The sequence below is a fragment of the Hyperolius riggenbachi genome, chromosome 12 (assembly GCF_040937935.1).
Source record: "Hyperolius riggenbachi isolate aHypRig1 chromosome 12, aHypRig1.pri, whole genome shotgun sequence".
NCBI lineage: Eukaryota > Metazoa > Chordata > Amphibia > Anura > Hyperoliidae > Hyperolius > Hyperolius riggenbachi.
In genome coordinates, this window is record NC_090657.1 from 10,271,064 (window position 1) to 10,293,364 (window position 22,301).

The 22,301-nt window shown below is 49.8% G+C and overlaps 1 protein-coding gene across 1 annotated transcript in view; it reads right to left on the reverse strand.

The window, feature by feature from the left end:
- Positions 1-1,258: 1,258 nt before the first annotated feature.
- The window catches only part of ZNF652 (zinc finger protein 652), an 86,839-nt gene continuing 65,796 nt past the window's right edge, over positions 1,259-22,301 (reverse strand). Inside the window, exons 3-6 of the mRNA XM_068263898.1 lie at positions 21,922-22,069; positions 17,396-17,511; positions 7,857-8,001; positions 1,259-2,296 (exon numbers count right to left, since the gene is read on the reverse strand). Of these exons, the coding sequence (XP_068119999.1) occupies positions 1,782-2,296; positions 7,857-8,001; positions 17,396-17,511; positions 21,922-22,069 (924 nt within the window). The 3' untranslated portion in view covers positions 1,259-1,781. The remainder of the gene's footprint in view (positions 2,297-7,856; positions 8,002-17,395; positions 17,512-21,921; positions 22,070-22,301) is intronic.

The window sequence follows — 22,301 nt, forward strand, 5'->3', positions numbered from 1 at the left end:
ATGGTGATAAGGCATGTAGTATTCAGGAAACATTTTACCTCAGGCAAACCGAAAGTTAACTCTTCTGTCTACTGTAGGGGGGTCGGGGGAAAATGAGCTGAACTTACCCAGGGCTTCTAATGGTCCCCCGCAGACATCCTGCGCCCGCGCAGCCACTCCCCAATGCTCCGGGCCCCGCCTCCGGTTCACTTCTGGAATTTCTGACTTTAAAGTCAGAAAACCACTGCGCCTGCGTTGCCGTGTCCTCGTTCCCGCTGATGTCACCAGGAGCGCACGGCGCAGGCACAGACCATACTGGGCTTCTGCTATACACTCCCGGTGACACCAGGGGAAGCGAGGACACGGCAACGCAGGCGCAGTGGTTTTCTGACTTTAAAGTCAGAAATTCCAGAAGTGAACCGGAGGCGGGGCCGGAGCATCGGTGAGTGGCTGTGCGGGCACAGGATGTCTGTGGGGGACCATTAGAAGCCCCGGGTAAGTTCAGCTCATTTTCCCCCGACCCCCCCCCCTACAGTATCCCTTTAACTGTTCAATCCTTAAAATAACTCCAGAATTCTAAAGTTAAAGACAGGCTGTTAATTAACTACGTGTGAAAATAACTACAGAGGAGGTAACTTAAGGAATGAAGAGATGAGATAACTCTCACTGTGTGGTGGCAAGTGTTCTCTTGCCTTACTTGCCTTATCTCCAGCATGATGTTAGTGAATTGAGGCCAATGTGATCTGCCGTGTGGATCGCTCGCTGGGTGGCTGTCTCCGGTCAGGGGCCTCTGTACACAAGCCTGACTATCGGCTGAGGTGGTCTTTGTCAGGCCTGTGTATGAGACTTAACATATCACATCCAGACTGATGTCACACACTGCGGTTAGGCGATAAAAGAGCAATAGAAATTCTAAATAACCGGTAGAGGAAACTGCACTTTTAAAGTTAAAGAATAGTCCTAAATGCACACCACTTTTACAAACTGGGAGTGAAAATTATTACCAAAAGGCCAAAGGAGAGAAAAAAAAAATAAAAAAAAGTTTGTGAATAAACTTTTTTTCCTGGATGGTTATAAAAAAAAAAATGGAGAGGGACAGCTACACAAAATAAAATAAAAATTACACATCTTTTGTTGAAATACATCAGCTAGATTCAGCCTATACAAAAAAATCCTCTAAAATAATTTTGGTAGTAAAATAATACGTTATAGGAGCTGTCAAATCATTCCCGGGCCCCCCACGGCACATCTTATCGGGGGCTGTAACATGAAGTGTGAAGGGAGGGGGGGAGGGACAAAAATATTTAATGCTTTAAGGGAACTGTCAGTCTCAGACATTAGTGTACAGGAGGGAGTGAAAAGATCCTATAGTTCCGTCTTCGTCTTCCCAGATTAGCTTGAAAGGCGTCACTCTGGAGCACGTGCCGTTCCTCGTAAGGTATAGGTTAACTCGTTTTACGCCTGCGTGACCGCAGACAAAGGGTTAGTGCCTGTCGTCCTCTGCCACTCTGCGCTGCTACATGTAGGGGGCAGACCAGTGATGTGGCCATAATTTATAGGTCACTGTAATGCTTCAGTTGTGATGGAGCCAGTCACCCTGCTGGGGTGTCTCTGGGGCTCTCTACGGTACAGTCGCTTCCTGAAACAGTGTCTGAATGCGCTCCGTTTTCATGACCCTTTCGATGCGCTGCGGCATGTAACTAGGGTACGTCACACAGCTGTAGCCTGCTCAGACCAGAGGTCGGAGAACATTCGAATATCCACTCGCTCTGGCGCTGCTATCTGGAGAATACCCCCTGGCATTAATGGTGCTGCCCTGCACTGGTCTTCTCTGCCAGGTGCCGTAGGAAACTGTCTTCGGGCTGTCCGCGGTGGTTGAGGGCCTCGCTCTTGAACAGAGCTGGGGGCGGAGGCAGGTGTGGGACTGGCGGGACTGTGAGGTGGTGAGGGTGGGAGTGCGGATGCAGGTGCAAGTGGGAAAACGGGTGGGGGATGGGCCGAGGAGGCAAGGAAGTCAGGGCATTGAGGTTCAAAGGCGGCGTGGGACTGCTGGGTGGCATGTGGGCTGCCGAGAGGTTGGTGAGGCCTTGCACGGGGTTGTTGAGAGCGATTTGCAAGGCAGGTGGAACGCCCACTGGGCTGGTGACCCGGAAGCACTTTTCCTTGTGAGCCTTCAGCATGTTGGAGAAGCGGAAGCGCATGCCGCACACGTCACATGGGTAAGGCTTTTCTCCTGTGTGGGTTCTGCGGTGACGCTTCATATTCGGGCGGCTGGTGAAGCTCTTGCCACATATTTCACAGATAAAAGGTTTCTCTCCTGCAGGAAAAACATAAATCTGTCAGGGGAGCGAAAAGCAACCTTTCTGGGATAGTTAAAGTGGAACCAAACTCAGAATTTCCTCTCCGCTCTAAAAGATTAATCACAGCACAATCAAATTTATGCAATTAATTCTAACTAGCCGTCCCGCGTCGTAGCATACGCCGCATCTTCTATCTATCTAATAGAGTACGTGCCTCAACCTTGAAGCAAGAAGAATAAAGGTGGGTACACACATCAGATAAAAGTCTTTGGAAAAATGAAAGATCACAGACCAATTTTACCCCCTTCCATGTAGTATGAGAGCCACACCTACACAGTCTATTCTATGGAGCTGCACTCCCCATCAGACAGAGATCTTACCCCCTTCCATATAGTATGAGAGTCACACCTACACAGTCTATTCTATGGAGCTGCACTCCCCATCAGACAGAGATCTTACCCCCTTCCATGTAGTATGAGAGCCACACCTACACAGTCTATTCTATGGAGCTGCACTCCCCATCAGACAGAAATCTTACCCCCTTCCATGTAGTATGAGAGCCACACCTACACAGTCTATTCTATGGAGCTGCACTCCCCATCAGACAGAGATCTTATCCCCTTCCATGTAGTATGAGAGCCACACCTACACACAGTCTATTCTATGGAGCTGCACTCCCCATCAGACAGAAATCTTACCCCCTTCCATGTAGTATGAGAGTCACACCTACACAGTCTATTCTATGGAGCTGCACTCCCCATCAGATAGAAATCTTACCCCCTTCCATGTAGTATGAGAGCCACACCTACACAGTCTATTCTATGGAGCTGCACTCCCCATCAGACAGAAATCTTACCCCCCTCCATGTAGTATGAGAGCCATACCTACACAGTCTATTCTATGGAGCTGCACTCCCCATCAGACAGAAATCTTACCCCCTTACATGTAGTATGAGAGCCATACCTACACAGTCTATTCTATGGAGCTGCACTCCCCATCAGACAGAAATCTTACCCCCTTACATGTAGTATGAGAGCCACACCTACACAGTCTATTCTATTGAGCTGCACTCCCCATTAGATAGAAATCTTACCACCCTTCATGTAGTATGAGAGCCACACCTACACAGTCTATTCTATGGAGCTGCACTCCCCATCAGACAGAAATGTTACCCCCTTCCATGCAGTATGAGAGCCACACCTACACAGTCTATTCTATGGAGCTGCACTCCCCATTAGATAGAAATATTTGCAAGATGCTGCACACAAAGTTGCTGTACACATTCAAAAGATCATTATCTGCAAAAGATCCGTTCCTGCAAAAGATCAGTACCTACAAAATACATTCATAGTCTATATTTCCATGCGGATTATTGTGGACATTTTTCCGCATAAGGGCATAAGCATCCGCATACAATGAATTTTCGATGCTGGTCGAAAACACAAATATTTCTGAAGATTTTCGTGAAAATTCGCCAGAAAACGAAAACAGGATTTTCGATGCGAAAATGACTTAGGCGAAAATTCGCAAGCAACACTGCTACATGCTACATTAGCACTATCCAGGAGCGCCACAGGGAGGATTCCCAATGCCCCCTTTTTATACAACCGGAGGGACCGCGGGAACCACAGCGGCACCCCGGAGGGGGAGGCTAGGTGCCGCAGGCGACCCCCCCCCCAAGCGTGGCCAGCGCCAGGGAGAGCCGTCTGCACCCACCTCCCAATATTAAAAACAGGCACTTACCTTAACGTCCATTGCGTTCTGCTACATGCGCATTAATTTTCTCATGGAAAGCATTTTTTGCAGTTTGTATCCTTTGGAGGCAGGGGGTGGATGGCTTGCTCCGGTGGTGTAAGCCCTGGAGTGAGTTGTCTGCACCTGTCCTCCCCCCCCCCCCTCTGGAGTGCTGTATGTGAGCCAGCCCTGAGCTCTAAAGCTCGGGGTGACCCATGCTTCACTCCTTTCTCATGTGGTGCCCCCAAGTTAATGCGCATGTAGCAGAACGCAATGGACGTTAAGGTAAGTGCCTGTTTTTAATATTGGGAGGTGGGTGTGGACGGCTCTCCCCGACGCTGGCCACGCTTGGGGGGGGGGTCGCCTGCGCCTCCCCCTCCGGGGTGTCGCTGTGGTTCCCAGGCAGTGAGAGAGCCTTGGGACCCTGTGGTCCCCCCGGTTGTATAAAAGGGGGGCATTGGGAATCCTCCCTGTGGCGCTCCTGGATAGTGCTAATGTAGCATGTAGCAGTGTTGCTTGCGAATTTTCGCCTCGAAAATCCCGTTTTCGTTTTTTGGTGAATTTTCACGAAAATCTTCAGAAATATTTGCGTTTTCGACCAGCATCGAAAATTCATTGTATGCGGATGCTTATGCTCTTATGCGGAAAAATGTCCACAATAATCCGCATGGAAATTCAATCTATGCGGATGTTTATACGGAAAAATGCCCGCAATAATGCGCAAGAAACTTCTCTGAATGCGGGTGCTAATGCCCTTATGTGGAAAATGTCCGCAATCATACGCAAGTAATGCGAAAATGACTGGCCTTAGGCAAAAATTAACGTGAAAAAATTAGATGGAAAATTTGCCTGTCAAAACGAAATTAGGCGAAAATTCGGTAAAAATTTATCGAAACAAATTTTTGCATTTTCGCTCATCACTGGCATGTAGCAGGGCGACCGCTTTGCAGTATTGGTTTTTTGACCCTGCATAGTTTGGCATGCAAAAGCAAATGCATATTTGCATGAGCATTGCCTCATGAATAGACAATTAGGCCAGATTTGCAAAGCCAGACTTGCTAGGGTAGGCCTCTTTTCCACGGACAGTTGATAGGCAGTAACATGCCTCTCAAACTCTTACAACTGCTCACTACTGCCTCGTAACAGCTTGTTGCTGCCTGGTATCTGCTCGCTGCTGCCTGGTAACTGCTCGCTGCTGCCTGGTAACTGCTCGCTGCTGCCTGGTAACTGCTCGCTGCTGCCTGGTAACTGCTCGCTGCTGCCTGGTAACTGCTCGCTGCTGCCTGGTAACTGCTCGCTGCTGCCTGGTAACTGCTCGCTGCTGCCTGGTAACTGCTCGCTGCTGCCTGGTAACTGCTCGCTGCTGCCTGGTAACTGCTCGCTGCTGCCTGGTAACTGCTCGCTGCTGCCTGGTAACTGCTCGCTGCTGCCTGGTAACTGCTCGCTGCTGCCTGGTAACTGCTCGCTGCTGCCTGGTAACTGCTCGCTGCTGCCTGGTAACTGCTCGCTGCTGCCTGGTAACTGCTCGCTGCTGCCTGGTAACTGCTCGCTGCTGCCTGGTAACTGCTCGCTGCTGCCTGGTAACTGCTCGCTGCTGCCTGGTAACTGCTCGCTGCTGCCTGGTAACTGCTCGCTGCTGCCTGGTAACTGCTCGCTGCTGCCTGGTAACTGCTCGCTGCTGCCTGGTAACTGCTCGCTGCTGCTGCTCGCTGCTGCCTGGTAACTGCTCGCTGCTGCCTGGTAACTGCTCGCTGCTGCCTGGTAACTGCTCGCTGCTGCCTGGTAACTGCTTGCTGCTGCCTGGTAACTGCTTGCTGCTGCCTGGTAACTGCTTGCTGCTGCCTGGTAACTGCTTGCTGAGCACACAGCTCAACAGTCCGTGGAAAAGAAGCCTAAAACTTGGTGATTGAGCACGCATACATTTTCTCATGCAAAGTACTTCTTCTTCTTGCTCGAAGGTTGAGGCACTTACTCTATTATATATATAGATGTTTTTTTCACTATGTACAGGTTCGGAGACCCTTTATCTGAGTGCATTTACTAGATTTTGTAATGTACTTTAAAGAAAACCTGTAACAAGAAAAAGTGCCCCTGGGGGGTACTCGCCTCAGGTGGGGGAAGCCTCCGGATCCTATTGAGGCTTCCCCCGTCCTCCTGTGTCCCACGGCGGCAGCAAAAAAAGCTCCCGGAACAGCAGGGATGTAAATATTTACCTTCCCGGTTCCAGCACAGGATCGGCTCTCCGCCCGGAGATAGGCGGAAATAGTCGACCGCTGTCGGCTCGCTCTACTGCGCAGGCGCAAGTCTCCTGCACCTGCTTAGAGCGGACCCAACAGAGATTGGCTATTTCCACCTATCTCCATGCTGAGAGCCGCAACAGCGCCCCCCCAGAGCCAGGGAAGGTAAATATATCAAGCCTTGTCGGGGGAGGATTGCGGAACACTCCGGGGGAGCCAGCGCTGGACTGCCTGCAGCTACAGGGGAGGGGGAAGCCTCATTGGGACCCTGAGGCTTCCCCCTACCGAGGTGAGTACCCCCCAGGGGAACTTTTTTTTGTTACAGAGTCTCTTTAAAGAGAACCAGAGATGAAGCACCCTCTTGTATTTTACCTTATAAATCAGTGGGAACATGACAGTAAACACCTAATCTGCCCTTTGTTTCATTGTTCTCTGTGTAATCTGACTGTTAACACCTCTGATAAGAACCCCCGACTGAGAAGTCAGGCTGCTCAGTCTAGCTTTGCTACAGAAAGATTATAGCTAAGTCTGTCTTCTGTGGTGTTATTTCAAGCCCAAGCCTGCCCCCTTGTGGCTTTGCTATAATGACTCAGCAATAATCATTCCCAGCAAAGCCAGATTTAATTGCTCAGTCTGGGATTCTTGTGACTGCTGATAACAGACACTTTTAGCAGTGAGGACGAAACAGACAGCATGGTAAGTGTTTTCTCTAATGTTCTTACTGATATACATGGTAAAATACACAAGGGTGCTTCCTCTCTGGTTCCCTTTAAGTATTAAACAAAATATGAAAGTACATGGTGCAGCAATGAATTGTATGGTCCCCTTGCAGTTGTTATTCAGTTCCCTCTACCTCTTACTGCTAGACGTGGGGAGGCAAGTCTTGTTTAAGCCACACCTACTATGGACAGCAGCGAAGGAGCGGTCACTCTGTGTCTTTGCTACTCACGTTACTGCAGGAGGGTGTGAGAAATAATGTAGGTCTACAGCAAGGAGACAAGCAGCAATCAAATGCTGCACCAGATATTTACCATTTTTTCACAAAAACTTTGCACATTCAAAATATTAAAGGGGTTCTGTGGTATTGTAAAAATCAAACAAGCTGACACTTACCTGGGGCTTCTATCGGCCCCCTGCAGCGGTAATGTCCCACGCCGTCCTCCTCCGATCACCCGTTGCCCACCACCGGTCCCATATTCGTCTAAACAGACGTGCAATACTTACTCCCGCTTGCGTCATCGGGAGCTTACTGTGCAGTACGAAGTTTTCTTGTACTATGCCTGCGCAGTAAGCTCCTGATGACGCGCGACTCCCATGATTACCGCAGGGAACGGTGCATCGGAGGAGGACGGCGCGGGACATTACCACTGCAGGGGGCTGATAGAAGCCCCAGGTAAGCGTCAGCTTGATTGATTTTTAGAATACCACAGAACCCCTTTAAACAGAATGCCAACATACACAGATAATAGTTACAGAGAGAGGATTCCAAGCATGATTATGGTACAGGTACAGTTCTCCTTCAATGAATGATATTGATCTAGAATTCTGTAGCTCAATTCATTTTGTCCATAACTAAGTATTGAGATGTGGATGGAAAAGCTGGTACCAGTGTGTGTCTTCATGTGCTCATCAAAGTACTGCTTCATGTTGAAGTCCTTCCCGCACCACTGGCACATGAACTGCTTGTGTCCAATATGGATGCTCATGTGCGAACGCAGCTGGTACTTGTACTGGAACCGCTCGTCACAATTCTGCAAAACAAGCAGAGAGGATCATGGGTAACTATTTACAAAAAAACTCACCCAAATGTCATAACTTCCTATCAGAAACACAGCAATGAAAATGCCACAGAGGCATTGGCGTCCAAGTCTGGGCAGAAACTAAATGGTGTATGAAACAGATCACTGGCCAATCCAAAATTAAGCTCCCTGGCGGTGATGATTATTTCAGGATTTTAGTGTCTGAAAGCGGTGCAATTTTTTCAAACGTTTTTGCCCCTAAAATTCATACAGCTAGATAGCTCTGTGGCAGCCCAGCACCTCTCATGGATCCAGCTCGGGGGTTACCGCTGTGAGCTGTGGATTCCCGTCCCGAGCCTGACTCGGGATTACCGCTTAAGAGGGTTAAATAGATGTACGTACCCTAAAAGTGCTCAATAACAGTACAATTTTCAGGAAAGGATCGCCCAAACAACCAGATATAGTGTTCTCCCCAGGCTCTTTTAGCTGGGTGCTCCACCCGGCTAGTTTTGGTGAGCACCCGGCTGTTATCAGCTCACCTCCTCCTATGCTATAAGCAGAGTTGCACACAGAAGCATCTGCCCTGCATTCTCTCCCTCCGCACCACCCAGCTACTTTTTCATGCCACCCGGCTGGAAATAATTTCTGGGGAGAACACTGCTGCTATTGTGGTTAGAAGAGATTATCAATTTCTCTTACATACATTTTCTTACAAGTAGAAGAGGCGCGTGCGCGATACAATTTGTAACACCGATTTCTAATACTCTGGCTGGTTATAGGTTACTTTGGCTTTCTGTGTATACTGAACAGTTATAAATACATCATTACACTACTGGCCAGCAATTAGACAAAGAATTAATTGGGGAGGGTGCCCCCTAAAAAGAGCAGACGAGCTTGTCGGCCTGCCTGCAATATCTACTGCCCCCAACTCCAGCGCAGGCGCAGTATTGGCTTCCCGATGGGCTACGGCAGAAGTAACCGAGCCTGATCAGGTCCGCTCCACTGCACAGGCAGGAAAACCATTCCTTTGAAGCTGCTAATTGCGCTACATTTCTTTCTGGTTTTCCTTTGCAGGTAAAATAGTGACGGATACGGCTGAAGGCAATTACAAGACTGAAAACCACAAGCAGGATTATACAGGTTACCGCTACCATAGTGCGCTATGCCTTGTGATGGGTAATAGAGGCTGAATACAGTTTATGAGGGAATCGCACACGTATGGTTATAACATTAGATTGCAAACTCCAGAAACAGCATAAAACCTCCAAATACCTCACTTGGTCCCCATTAATATCCTCTTACCTCACTACTACCCAAATGACATCATTTAGAGAACCATTCACATTAACTTCCTGCTGGTTAGAAGACAAGCTGTATAGGCAAGTTGGAGCGACGATAGTTAAATCTTCATCTAATCACTTCTTCCCTTCTCGTCACATTCTATTAAAGGGGAACTGAAGAGAGAGGTATATGGAGGCTGCCATATTTATTTTCGTTTAGGCAATACCAGTTGCCTGGCAGCCCTGCTGATCCTCTGCCTATAATACTATTAGCCATAGCCCCTGAACAAGCATGCCGCAGATCAGGTGTTTCTGACATTGTCAGAACTGACAAGACTAGCTGCACGCTTGTTTCTGGTGTGATTCAGACATTACTGCAGCCAAAGAGATCAGCAGGACTGCCAGGCAACTGGTATTGTTTAACAAGAAATAAACATGGCAGCCTCCATATTCTTCTCACTTCAGTCATCCTTTAACTCGACACCAGCAACGCACCTTGCTTGCTCCTTACCACTGAGCCCCAAGAAGAACACAGCGTCTCACCCCATCTGCCTTCTAAATGGTTTAATTCACAAGGTAAATTTCAGATAAAAAAATAAAAAATAAATAGTAAATGCTACAAGAACAAACCTGAATAAGTAGTATCAATTAATTAAAAAAAGCATCAAAGAATATTTGAAAAGCGTTTATAGATAATGATGTGCTAAAAGGCAAGGGATAATTGAGATTAGAGTTGGTGGTTGAATTGGGAACATCGGTCCGATTCACCTGAACCCCACACTTCAGCACAGAGCCTGCAGACAGGTCAGGGGGGAGCGTCATGTGACTCCATACTTCCTTATTCCAAGGAAACATCGGTCCGCTTCACCTGAACCCCACACTTCAGCACAGAGCCTGCAGACAGGTCAGGGGGGAGCGTCATGTGACTCCATACTTCCTTATTCCAAGGAAACATCGGTCCGCTTCACCTGAACACCACACTTCAGCACAGAGCCTGCAGACAGGTCAGGGGGAGTGTCATGTGACTCCATACTTCCTTCTTCCAAGAAAACATCGGTCCGCTTCACCTGAACCCCACACTTCAGCACAGAGCCTGCAGACAGGTCAGGGGGAGTGTCATGTGACTCCATACTTCCTTCTTCCAAGGAAACATCGGTCCGCTTCACCTGAACCCCACACTTCAGCACAGAGCCTGCAGACAGGTCAGGGGGAGTGTCATGTGACTCCATACTTCCTTCTTCCAAGGAAACATCGGTCCGCTTCACCTGAACCCCACACTTCAGCACAGAGCCGGCAGACAGGTCAGGGGGAGTGTCATGTGACCCCATACTTCCTTCTTCCAAGGAAACATCGGTCCGATTCACCTGAACACCACACTTCCGCACAGAGCCTGCAGACAGGTCAGGGGGAGCGTCATGTGACTCCATGCTTCCTTCTTCCAAGGAAACATCGGTCCGATTCACCTGAACCCCACACTTCAGCACAGAGCCGGCAGACAGGTCAGGGGGAGTGTCATGTGACCCCATACTTCCTTCTTCCAAGGAAACATCGGTCCGCTTCACCTGAACCCCACACTTCAGCACAGAGCCTGCAGACCGGTCAGGGGGAGTGTCATGTGACTCCATACTTCCTTCTTCCAAGGAAACATCGGTCCGCTTCACCTGAACCCCACACTTCAGCACAGAGCCTGCAGACAGGTCAGGGGGAGTGTCATGTGACCCTATACTTCCTTCTTCCAAGGAAACATCGCTCCGCTTCACCTGAACACCACACTTCAGCACAGAGCCTGCAGACAGGTCAGGAGGAGTGTCATGTGACTCCATACTTCCTTCTTCCAAGGAAACATCGCTCCGCTTCACCTGAACCCCACACTTCAGCACAGAGCCTGCAGACAGGTCAGGGGGAGTGTCATGTGACCCTATACTTCCTTCTTCCAAGGAAACATCGCTCCGCTTCACCTGAACCCCACACTTCAGCACAGAGCCTGCAGACAGGTCAGGGGGAGTGTCATGTGACCCTATACTTCCTTCTTCCAAGGAAACATCGGTCCGCTTCACCTGAACACCACACTTCCGCACAGAGCCTGCAGACAGGTCAGGGGGAGTGTCATGTGACCCTATACTTCCTTCTTCCAAGGAAACATCGCTCCGCTTCACCTGAACACCACACTTCAGCACAGAGCCTGCAGACAGGTCAGGAGGAGTGTCATGTGACTCCATACTTCCTTCTTCCAAGGAAACATCGCTCCGCTTCACCTGAACCCCACACTTCAGCACAGAGCCTGCAGACCGGTCAGGGGGAGCGTCATGTGACCCTATACTTCCTTCTTCCAAGGAAACATCGATCCGCTTCACCTGAACCCCACACTTCAGCACAGAGCCTGCAGACCGGTCAGGGGGAGCGTCATGTGACTCCATACTTCCTTCTTCCAAGGAAACATCGATCCGCTTCACCTGAACCCCACACTTCAGCACAGAGCCTGCAGACCGGTCAGGGGGAGTGTCATGTGACTCCATACTTCCTTCTTCCAAGGAAACATCGGTCCGATTCACCTGAACACCACACTTCAGCACAGAGCCTGCAGACAGGTCAGGGGGAGTGTCATGTGACCCCATACTTCTTCAAAGGAAACATCGGTCCGCTTCACCTGAACACCACACTTCAGCACAGAGCCTGCAGACAGGTCAGGGGGAGTGTCATGTGACCCCATACTTCCTTCTTCCAAGGAAACATCGGTCCGCTTCACCTGAACACCACACTTCAGCACAGAACATGCAGACCGGTCAGGGGGAGTGTCATGTGACTCCATACTTCCTTCTTCCAAGAAAACATCGGTCCGCTTCACCTGAACCCCACACTTCAGCACAGAGCCTGCAGACAGGTCAGGGGGAGTGTCATGTGACCCTATACTTCCTTCTTCCAAGGAAACATTGGTCCGATTCACCTGAACACCACACTTCAGCACAGAGCCTGCAGACAGGTCAGGGGGAGTGTCATGTGACTCCATACTTCCTTCTTCCAAGGAAACATCGGTCCGCTTCACCTGAACCCCACACTTCAGCACAGAGCCTGCAGACAGGTCAGGGGGAGTGTCATGTGACTCCATACTTCCTTCTTCCAAGGAAACATCGGTCCGCTTCACCTGAACCCCACACTTCAGCACAGAGCCTGCAGACAGGTCAGGGGGAGTGTCATGTGACTCCATACTTCCTTCTTCCAAGGAAACATCGGTCCGCTTCACCTGAACCCCACACTTCAGCACAGAGCCTGCAGACAGGTCAGGGGGAGTGTCATGTGACTCCATACTTCCTTCTTCCAAGAAAACATCGGTCCGCTTCACCTGAACCCCACACTTCAGCACAGAGCCTGCAGACAGGTCAGGGGGAGTGTCATGTGACCCTATACTTCCTTCTTCCAAGGAAACATCGCTCCGCTTCACCTGAACCCCACACTTCAGCACAGAGCCTGCAGACAGGTCAGGGGGAGTGTCATGTGACCCTATACTTCCTTCTTCCAAGGAAACATCGGTCCGCTTCACCTGAACACCACACTTCAGCACAGAGCCTGCAGACAGGTCAGGGGGAGTGTCATGTGACCCTATACTTCCTTCTTCCAAGGAAACATCGCTCCGCTTCACCTGAACACCACACTTCAGCACAGAGCCTGCAGACAGGTCAGGGGGAGTGTCATGTGACCCTATACTTCCTTCTTCCAAGGAAACATCGCTCCGCTTCACCTGAACACCACACTTCAGCACAGAGCCTGCAGACAGGTCAGGAGGAGTGTCATGTGACTCCATACTTCCTTCTTCCAAGGAAACATCGCTCCGCTTCACCTGAACCCCACACTTCAGCACAGAGCCTGCAGACAGGTCAGGGGGAGTGTCATGTGACCCCATACTTCCTTCTTCCAAGGAAACATCGGTCCGCTTCACCTGAACCCCACACTTCAGCACAGAGCCTGCAGACAGGTCAGGGGGAGCGTCATGTGACCCTATACTTCCTTCTTCCAAGGAAACATCGATCCGCTTCACCTGAACCCCACACTTCAGCACAGAGCCTGCAGACCGGTCAGGGGGAGCGTCATGTGACTCCATACTTCCTTCTTCCAAGGAAACATCGATCCGCTTCACCTGAACCCCACACTTCAGCACAGAGCCTGCAGACCGGTCAGGGGGAGTGTCATGTGACTCCATACTTCCTTCTTCCAAGGAAACATCGGTCCGCTTCACCTGAACACCACACTTCAGCACAGAGCCTGCAGACCGGTCAGGGGGAGTGTCATGTGACTCCATACTTCCTTCTTCCAAGAAAACATCGGTCCGCTTCACCTGAACCCCACACTTCAGCACAGAGCCTGCAGACAGGTCAGGGGGAGTGTCATGTGACCCTATACTTCCTTCTTCCAAGGAAACATCGCTCCGCTTCACCTGAACCCCACACTTCAGCACAGAGCCTGCAGACAGGTCAGGGGGAGTGTCATGTGACCCTATACTTCCTTCTTCCAAGGAAACATCGGTCCGCTTCACCTGAACACCACACTTCCGCACAGAGCCTGCAGACAGGTCAGGGGGAGTGTCATGTGACCCTATACTTCCTTCTTCCAAGGAAACATCGCTCCGCTTCACCTGAACACCACACTTCAGCACAGAGCCTGCAGACAGGTCAGGAGGAGTGTCATGTGACTCCATACTTCCTTCTTCCAAGGAAACATCGGTCCGCTTCACCTGAACACCACACTTCCGCACAGAGCCTGCAGACAGGTCAGGGGGAGTGTCATGTGACCCTATACTTCCTTCTTCCAAGGAAACATCGGTCCGCTTCACCTGAACCCCACACTTCAGCACAGAGCCTGCAGACAGGTCAGGGGGAGCGTCATGTGACCCTATACTTCCTTCTTCCAAGGAAACATCGATCCGCTTCACCTGAACCCCACACTTCAGCACAGAGCCTGCAGACCGGTCAGGGGGAGCGTCATATGACTCCATACTTCCTTCTTCCAAGGAAACATCGATCCGCTTCACCTGAACCCCACACTTCAGCACAGAGCCTGCAGACCGGTCAGGGGGAGTGTCATGTGACTCCATACTTCCTTCTTCCAAGGAAACATTGTCCGCTTCACCTGAACACCACACTTCAGCACAGAGCCAGCAGACAGGTCAAGGGGAGTGTCATGTGACCCCATACTTCCTTCTTCCAAGGAAACATCGGTCCGATTTACCTGAACACCACACTTCAGCACAAAGCCTGCAGACAGGTCAGGGGGAGTGTCATGTGACTCCATACTTCCTTCTTCCAAGGAAACATCGGTCCGCTTCACCTGAACCCCACACTTCAGCGCAGAGCCTGCAGACAGGTCAGGGGGAGTGTCATGTGACCCTATACTTCCTTCTTCCAAGGAAACATCGCTCCGCTTCACCTGAACCCCACACTTCAGCACAGAGCCTGCAGACAGGTCAGGGGGAGTGTCATGTGACCCTATACTTCCTTCTTCCAAGGAAACATCGGTCCGCTTCACCTGAACACCACACTTCAGCACAGAGCCTGCAGACAGGTCAGGGGGAGTGTCATGTGACCCTATACTTCCTTCTTCCAAGGAAACATCGCTCCGCTTCACCTGAACACCACACTTCAGCACAGAGCCTGCAGACAGGTCAGGAGGAGTGTCATGTGACTCCATACTTCCTTCTTCCAAGGAAACATCGCTCCGCTTCACCTGAACCCCACACTTCAGCACAGAGCCTGCAGACAGGTCAGGGGGAGTGTCATGTGACCCCATACTTCCTTCTTCCAAGGAAACATCGGTCCGCTTCACCTGAACCCCACACTTCAGCACAGAGCCTGCAGACAGGTCAGGGGGAGCGTCATGTGACCCTATACTTCCTTCTTCCAAGGAAACATCGATCCGCTTCACCTGAACCCCACACTTCAGCACAGAGCCTGCAGACCGGTCAGGGGGAGCGTCATGTGACTCCATACTTCCTTCTTCCAAGGAAACATCGATCCGCTTCACCTGAACCCCACACTTCAGCACAGAGCCTGCAGACCGGTCAGGGGGAGTGTCATGTGACTCCATACTTCCTTCTTCCAAGGAAACATCGGTCCGCTTCACCTGAACACCACACTTCAGCACAGAGCCTGCAGACAGGTCAGGGGGAGTGTCATGTGACCCCATACTTCCTTCTTCCAAGGAAACATCGGTCCGCTTCACCTGAACACCACACTTCAGCACAGAACATGCAGACCGGTCAGGGGGAGTGTCATGTGACTCCATACTTCCTTCTTCCAAGAAAACATCGGTCCGCTTCACCTGAACCCCACACTTCAGCACAGAGCCTGCAGACAGGTCAGGGGGAGTGTCATGTGACCCTATACTTCCTTCTTCCAAGGAAACATCGCTCCGCTTCACCTGAACCCCACACTTCAGCACAGAGCCTGCAGACAGGTCAGGGGGAGTGTCATGTGACCCTATACTTCCTTCTTCCAAGGAAACATCGGTCCGCTTCACCTGAACACCACACTTCCGCACAGAGCCTGCAGACAGGTCAGGGGGAGTGTCATGTGACCCTATACTTCCTTCTTCCAAGGAAACATCGCTCCGCTTCACCTGAACACCACACTTCAGCACAGAGCCTGCAGACAGGTCAGGAGGAGTGTCATGTGACTCCATACTTCCTTCTTCCAAGGAAACATCGGTCCGCTTCACCTGAACACCACACTTCCGCACAGAGCCTGCAGACAGGTCAGGGGGAGTGTCATGTGACCCTATACTTCCTTCTTCCAAGGAAACATCGGTCCGCTTCACCTGAACCCCACACTTCAGCACAGAGCCTGCAGACAGGTCAGGGGGAGCGTCATGTGACCCTATACTTCCTTCTTCCAAGGAAACATCGATCCGCTTCACCTGAACCCCACACTTCAGCACAGAGCCTGCAGACCGGTCAGGGGGAGCGTCATATGACTCCATACTTCCTTCTTCCAAGGAAACATCGATCCGCTTCACCTGAACCCCACACTTCAGCACAGAGCCTGCAGACCGGTCAGGGGGAGTGTCATGTGACTCCATACTTCCTTCTTCCAAGGAAACATTGTCCGCTTCACCTGAACACCACACTTCAGCACAGAGCCAGCAGACAGGTCAAGGGGAGTGTCATGTGACCCCATACTTCCTTCTTCCAAGGAAACATCGGTCCGATTTACCTGAACACCACACTTCAGCACAAAGCCTGCAGACAGGTCAGGGGGAGTGTCATGTGACTCCATACTTCCTTCTTCCAAGGAAACATCGGTCCGCTTCACCTGAACCCCACACTTCAGCGCAGAGCCTGCAGACAGGTCAGGGGGAGTGTCATGTGACTCCATACTTCCTTCTTCCAAAGAAACATCGCTCCGCTTCACCTGAACCCCACACTTCAGCACAGAGCCTGCAGACAGGTCAGGGGGAGTGTCATGTGACTCCATACTTCCTTCTTCCAAGGAAACATCGCTCCGCTTCACCTGAACACCACACTTCAGCACAGAGCCTGCAGACCGTTCAGGGGGGAGTGTCATGTGACTCCATACTTCCTTCTTCCAAGGAAACATTGCTCCGCTTCACCTGAGCACCACACTTCAGCACAGAGCCTGCAGACAGGTCAGGGGGAGTGTCATGTGACACCATACTTCCTTCTTCCAAGGAAACATCGGTCCGATTCACCTGAACACCACACTTCAGCGCAGAGCCTGCAGACAGGTCAGGGGGAGTGTCATGTGACTCCATACTTCCATCCAAGGAAACATCGCTCCGCTTCACCTGAACACCACACTTCAGCACAGAGCCTGCAGACAGGTCAGGGGGAGTGTCATGTGACTCCATACTTCCTTCTTCCAAGGCCGATAGGAGGAAGTAATGGGGTCATGCGCCGTGAGGCACAAGTTAGTGAATGCATCGTCTGCATGTTCAGTGCTAAAGTGAGGTGTTCAGGTGACTTCTTGATATGTCGTCACCCACAGCAAGGGGTACTTGGCCAGTGTAGTCATTAATAAATAGGTACATGCTATAATGATGATGAGAAACGCTGATCTAGTGGATAATGAATGTGAGTTGGGGTCACTGAGTGTAAATAAATGGGAAGGCAGTGCACTCACCTCACATCTGAACGGCTTCTCTCCCGAGTGCTGCAGAGAGTGCACCTTCAGCGACATACTCCTCTTAAAGGACTTCCCACACGTCTCACAGGTGAATGGCATGTCCTTCGTGTGAGCTGCAGAAGTGTGAAAACAAAAAGTCATTAAATACTTGCTATATAAGCAATTTTGCTCACAATACAGTGCTTGGTCACTTGCAGAAAAAATAGTACTGGTATTTTGTTTAAAGGGGAACTTCAGCCTAAACAAACCGCTGTCATTAAGTTACATTAGTTATGTTAATTAAAATAGATAGGTAATATAATCTCTTACCCACCCTGTTTTAAAAGAACAGGCAAATGTTTGTGATTTAATGGGGGCAGCCATCTTTTTGGTTAAAGGGAGGTGACAGGGAGCATGGGACACAGTTCCATCTGTCCTGTGTCCTTATCTCCCCTCCCAGCTACGCGCGCTAGACAACGAGAACAACATCAGAAATCCCATCATACTTTGCACAGCATCAGGGGAAAAATGCCCGGGCAGATTTCTTTGATAGGGCGGAGCTTAGTTTCTGTGCAGCTAAAAATGAGGCTTGGGTAAGAAAAACAAAGTTCCGATGCTGTGAAACTGTTAAAGAAACACCAAGCCTTTTCAGTGCTGCCGAGTAGATTTTTAGTCTGGAGGTTCACTTTAAAGTATAGTAAACCTCTGAAGAAAAATAAAAAAATAAAAAAGCAAGCGTTAGATACTTGGCTCAGCAGAGTGAAGACTTGGGATGCAGGAGGCTCATGACTCCTCTGAATCATCCAATCACTACCTGCCAGAAACCTCATCTTCTCAACGGCTGCTCTCCTATTAGTGTACAAGCGCAACCACACGGCACAGGCACAATGATGACCCGTGCTTGCCCAGTAGCACAGAGCTGCTTGTGCACAGCTTTTCTCCATGCACCAGCAGCTCTGCGGCATAGGCCATCATTGCACCTTGGCAATGTGGCTGCGCTTGTACACACATAGGAGCGCGGCTGTACAAAGCTATGTAACAAGCCCTTGTCAAATAGGTTCAGAGGGTCTCAGCGCTGGACTGAAGGGAGGGAAAGATGGGGGATGGGGTGTGAGCTGACTCATGGGGTTAATTGGAGACCTTTTTAAGGCATTATTTAAAATAACTTAAATAGAAAAAATGTGTTTGAATTTGGAAGTTAAATAGAATGGGATCAGAACAGCGCAGTGGTAACAAATTCCATGCGAGATGCCAAAACATAGGTGAGAATGGGTGTCTTGATGACACTCGATGACCTGATTTTTTGTGTTTTGTTTTTGTGTTTGTTTTTAAGGTTTATACACAATCTTTCTAAAATCAGAAGAACAATGTCTCCACCTAGTGGCCACAAGGACAATGGCACAAACTGCTCTTTTTCCTATGTACTGTATACATCATAATTTGAGGCAAGTGAAAGTATTTCACATAATCATGCATTTTCCAACATTACGCTTTCTGTCTTAAAGAAAACCTGTACTGGGGGGTACTCACCTTAGTAGGGGGAAGCCTCTGGACCCCATCGAGGCTTCCCCCGTCCTCCTGTGTCCCACGGCGGTCTCGCTGCAACCCCCGGAAAGCACAGGCGACAAATCCGACAGCCTGTGCAATATTTACCTTTTCTGGCTCCAGCGGGGGCGCTGTTGCGGCTCTTCTGACGGAAATGGGCGAAAATAGCTGATATCCGTCGGGTCCACTCTACTGCGCAGGAGACTTGCGCCTGCGTAGTAGAGCGGCCCGACAGCAATCAATGAATTTTTCTGACCGATTGTAACATTTCAAAAATGACCAGTGTACCACACATGTATGTTAAATTTTTCCCCAATTATGATAAAAATGATTGGAAACTGAGAAAATTGCTTGGGTGTGTATATTAATACATTGACAATCTCACACCACACAATCTTTAGAAAAATTGAAGAAAAATTTCCAACATTCCAGTTCGATAAAAATCGAAAAAATGGGAAATCCGATCGCGTTTTTCAGTCGAATGAAAAGAAAGCTTTGGATTTTTCCGGGAGATCTGATCATATTAATACAAAGTGCCAAACACATTACCAGCCACTACAACTCCCAAAATCAGGAGGATCTGGAGGTAATCCTGTCACTGTAGGATGCTGGATTTAACCACTTCAGGACTCAGCCTTTACCCCCCCCCCCCTTAAGGACCAGCGCTTATTACAGAGATCTGTGCTGGGTGGGCTCTGCAGCCCCCAGCACAGAGAGATCTGTGCTGGGTGGGCTCTGCAGCCCCCAGCACAGATCAGGGTGCAGGCAGAGCGACCAGATCGCCCCCCTTTTTCCCCACTAGGGGGATGATGTGCTGGGGGGTCTGATCGCTCCTGCCTGCGTGTGGCTGGCGGGGGGGGGCACCTCAAAGCCCCCTCCACCGCAGGATTCCCCCTCTTCTCCCTCCCTTCCCCGGAGATCGGAGGCTGCACAGGAACGGATCTGTCCTGTGCAGCCTCTAACAGGTTCCTGCCTGTCATGTGACAGCGATCCCCAGCCGCTGATTGGCCGGGGATCGCTGATCTAGTACAACGCTGCTACTGTTAGCAGCGTTGTAAAAATGTAAACAAAGCGGATTATTTCCGCTTGTGTTTACATTTAGCCTGCAAGCCGCGATCGACGGCCCGCAGGCTATTCACGGAGCCCCCACCATGAATTGACAGGAAGCAGCCGCTCGCTCGAGCGGCTGTTTCCTGATTAATTAGCCTGCAGCCGGTTGGTCCTGCAGCTACCACTTTGCCGACGCGCGTTATGAGTGCGCGGTCGGCAAGTGGTTAATGGAAGCATCAGGCAATACAGTATAGCAATCTACTTACCCGGGGCTTCCTTCAGCCCCTGGCAGCAGCTATGTCCCTCACCGCAGCTACCGGGTCCCCGCCAGGTTGGCACCTACTGCGCCTGTACGAGCGCCGCGTGTGGTCGCGCTGACGTGGTTCAGAGTGTACTGCGCAGGTGCACCTATACAGAACACTCCAGACCACGTGAGTGCGAGCAGAAGTCCGGGTAAGTAGATCTCATCTCCGCTACATTGGCTGATGCTTACTTTAAGCCCTCGTAAAAAATTCATGACCGAATTGCAAACCCAGATATTGCAAAGTGAGAAGTTCCAAAATAAAAGCTCAAACACTGATTGATATCCGTGTAAATTGAAAACTTGTATTGTTGCTCCTGGGGACAGCTTACCTTTAAGAATACATGAGCGAAAAATACTACATGCTGATCTACTTACCTGGGGCTTCCAGCTCCTTGAAGTCTTTGTCCCTCGTTGCAGCTCTGCTAGCAGGCACTCATCTGCGGTCCTCTCTGTAGTGACTGCCGACCCCGCCAAGATGACGGCTTCTGCACAAGTGTGTACATGCGTAGCCTGTGGCCTAGCTCTTGTGTACGGGAGCGTTCTGTGCAGAACCCTCCTGGCCACGTGAGCTATGCCCGCATGTGCAGAATCCGCTGACCTGGCCGGGTCAGCGGCCGCTACGGATGGGACCACAGATGTGTGGCTGCCAGCGGAGCTGCAATGAGGGACACCGGGACTTGAAGGTGCTGGAGGAAGCCCCAGATAAGTAGATCAGCATGTAGTATTTTTCGCTCATGCATCCTCACAGGCAAGCTGTCTCTGGGATCAACTAAACAAGTTTTCAATATACGAAGTATAGGCTCCCTGCACACTGCAAGCGATTCTGATTTTTACATCAGATTCCAATTTTTAATCGTTACTGCATGCTGCGTTTTTGACTCTGTTTTTCTGTTGATTGCATTCAGCAAAAATTGGAATTGCAAATCGGAAAATGGATTTGCAGTGTGCAGGGAGCCTCAATCATTCATTTTTTCATCTATCTTATTTTCGAACGCCTCACTTTGCAATATCTGGGTTTATTCTCCTCCCAACCCCGCAAGAGACGCTCGCACAGGCACAGGAGATTCCCCTCCCCCCATCTTTTGCAAAAGTTGCTCTTTAAAAAGATTGCCTGTTAACGGTACATTATTTTCTTAAGATGCAAATCAGATATTTACGACCGAATTGTACAGCAATCCACAGAGTATGTGTGGAGAAAGATCAAAGTTTAAAAAATTCTATGGTTGATAGGAATATAGAATTTTGTAAATCAGAATGTTGGATTTGTGAATGTATTTGAAGAGAGAAAACACCCTAATCAACACGTTTATGGGAATGATTGATAAATAACTTCCTCTACTTGGGATCCCACAAATCTGCCCACATGATTGTATCGGAGGACAATATTGTATTGTTAATGGCCAACCTTAATACTCGGTACTGAAGTGGTTAAACAGTGTTTGCCAGCTGTCTTCTACCAAACGTATGAACAAATAGAAAGCACTCGTGCACACAGAATAATGAGGCGGGATTCTCCTGCCCAGGCGTCATCTCAGGAGGACTCCGATCAAACAGCGAGATGCTTGCCCTTGATCTTCAGCACCATGTGTACCCCTGTCAAGTGGAAGCAGACTTGTGATTTCCACAGGAAGGCCAAACCACTTACCGACCAGATGCTTTCGCACGTGTGCCATTGTGTAGAACTTCTTCTCACAGATCTCACAGGAGAACTTCTTTTCTGCGTAGCCATGGACGATCTTAATGTGTTCATGGAGAGACCAGAGCTTCTTGAAGGTTTTGTTGCATGTGATGCACTGTGGATAAGAGTGGAGGGGTCAGATCGTGCCAGGAGTACAGACAAACAGCAAATAGAAGGAGAAACAACATGACAACAACACAATCACCCAGATACACAGCATCTCTGAACATTATTCTTAGGAACTGTAATAATAATCCGAACATTTGTATAGAGCTTTTCTTCTGTTGGATTTAAAGAGCTCAAGAGCTGCAGTCACTGGGACGCGCTCAGGAGGCCACCTGCAGTGT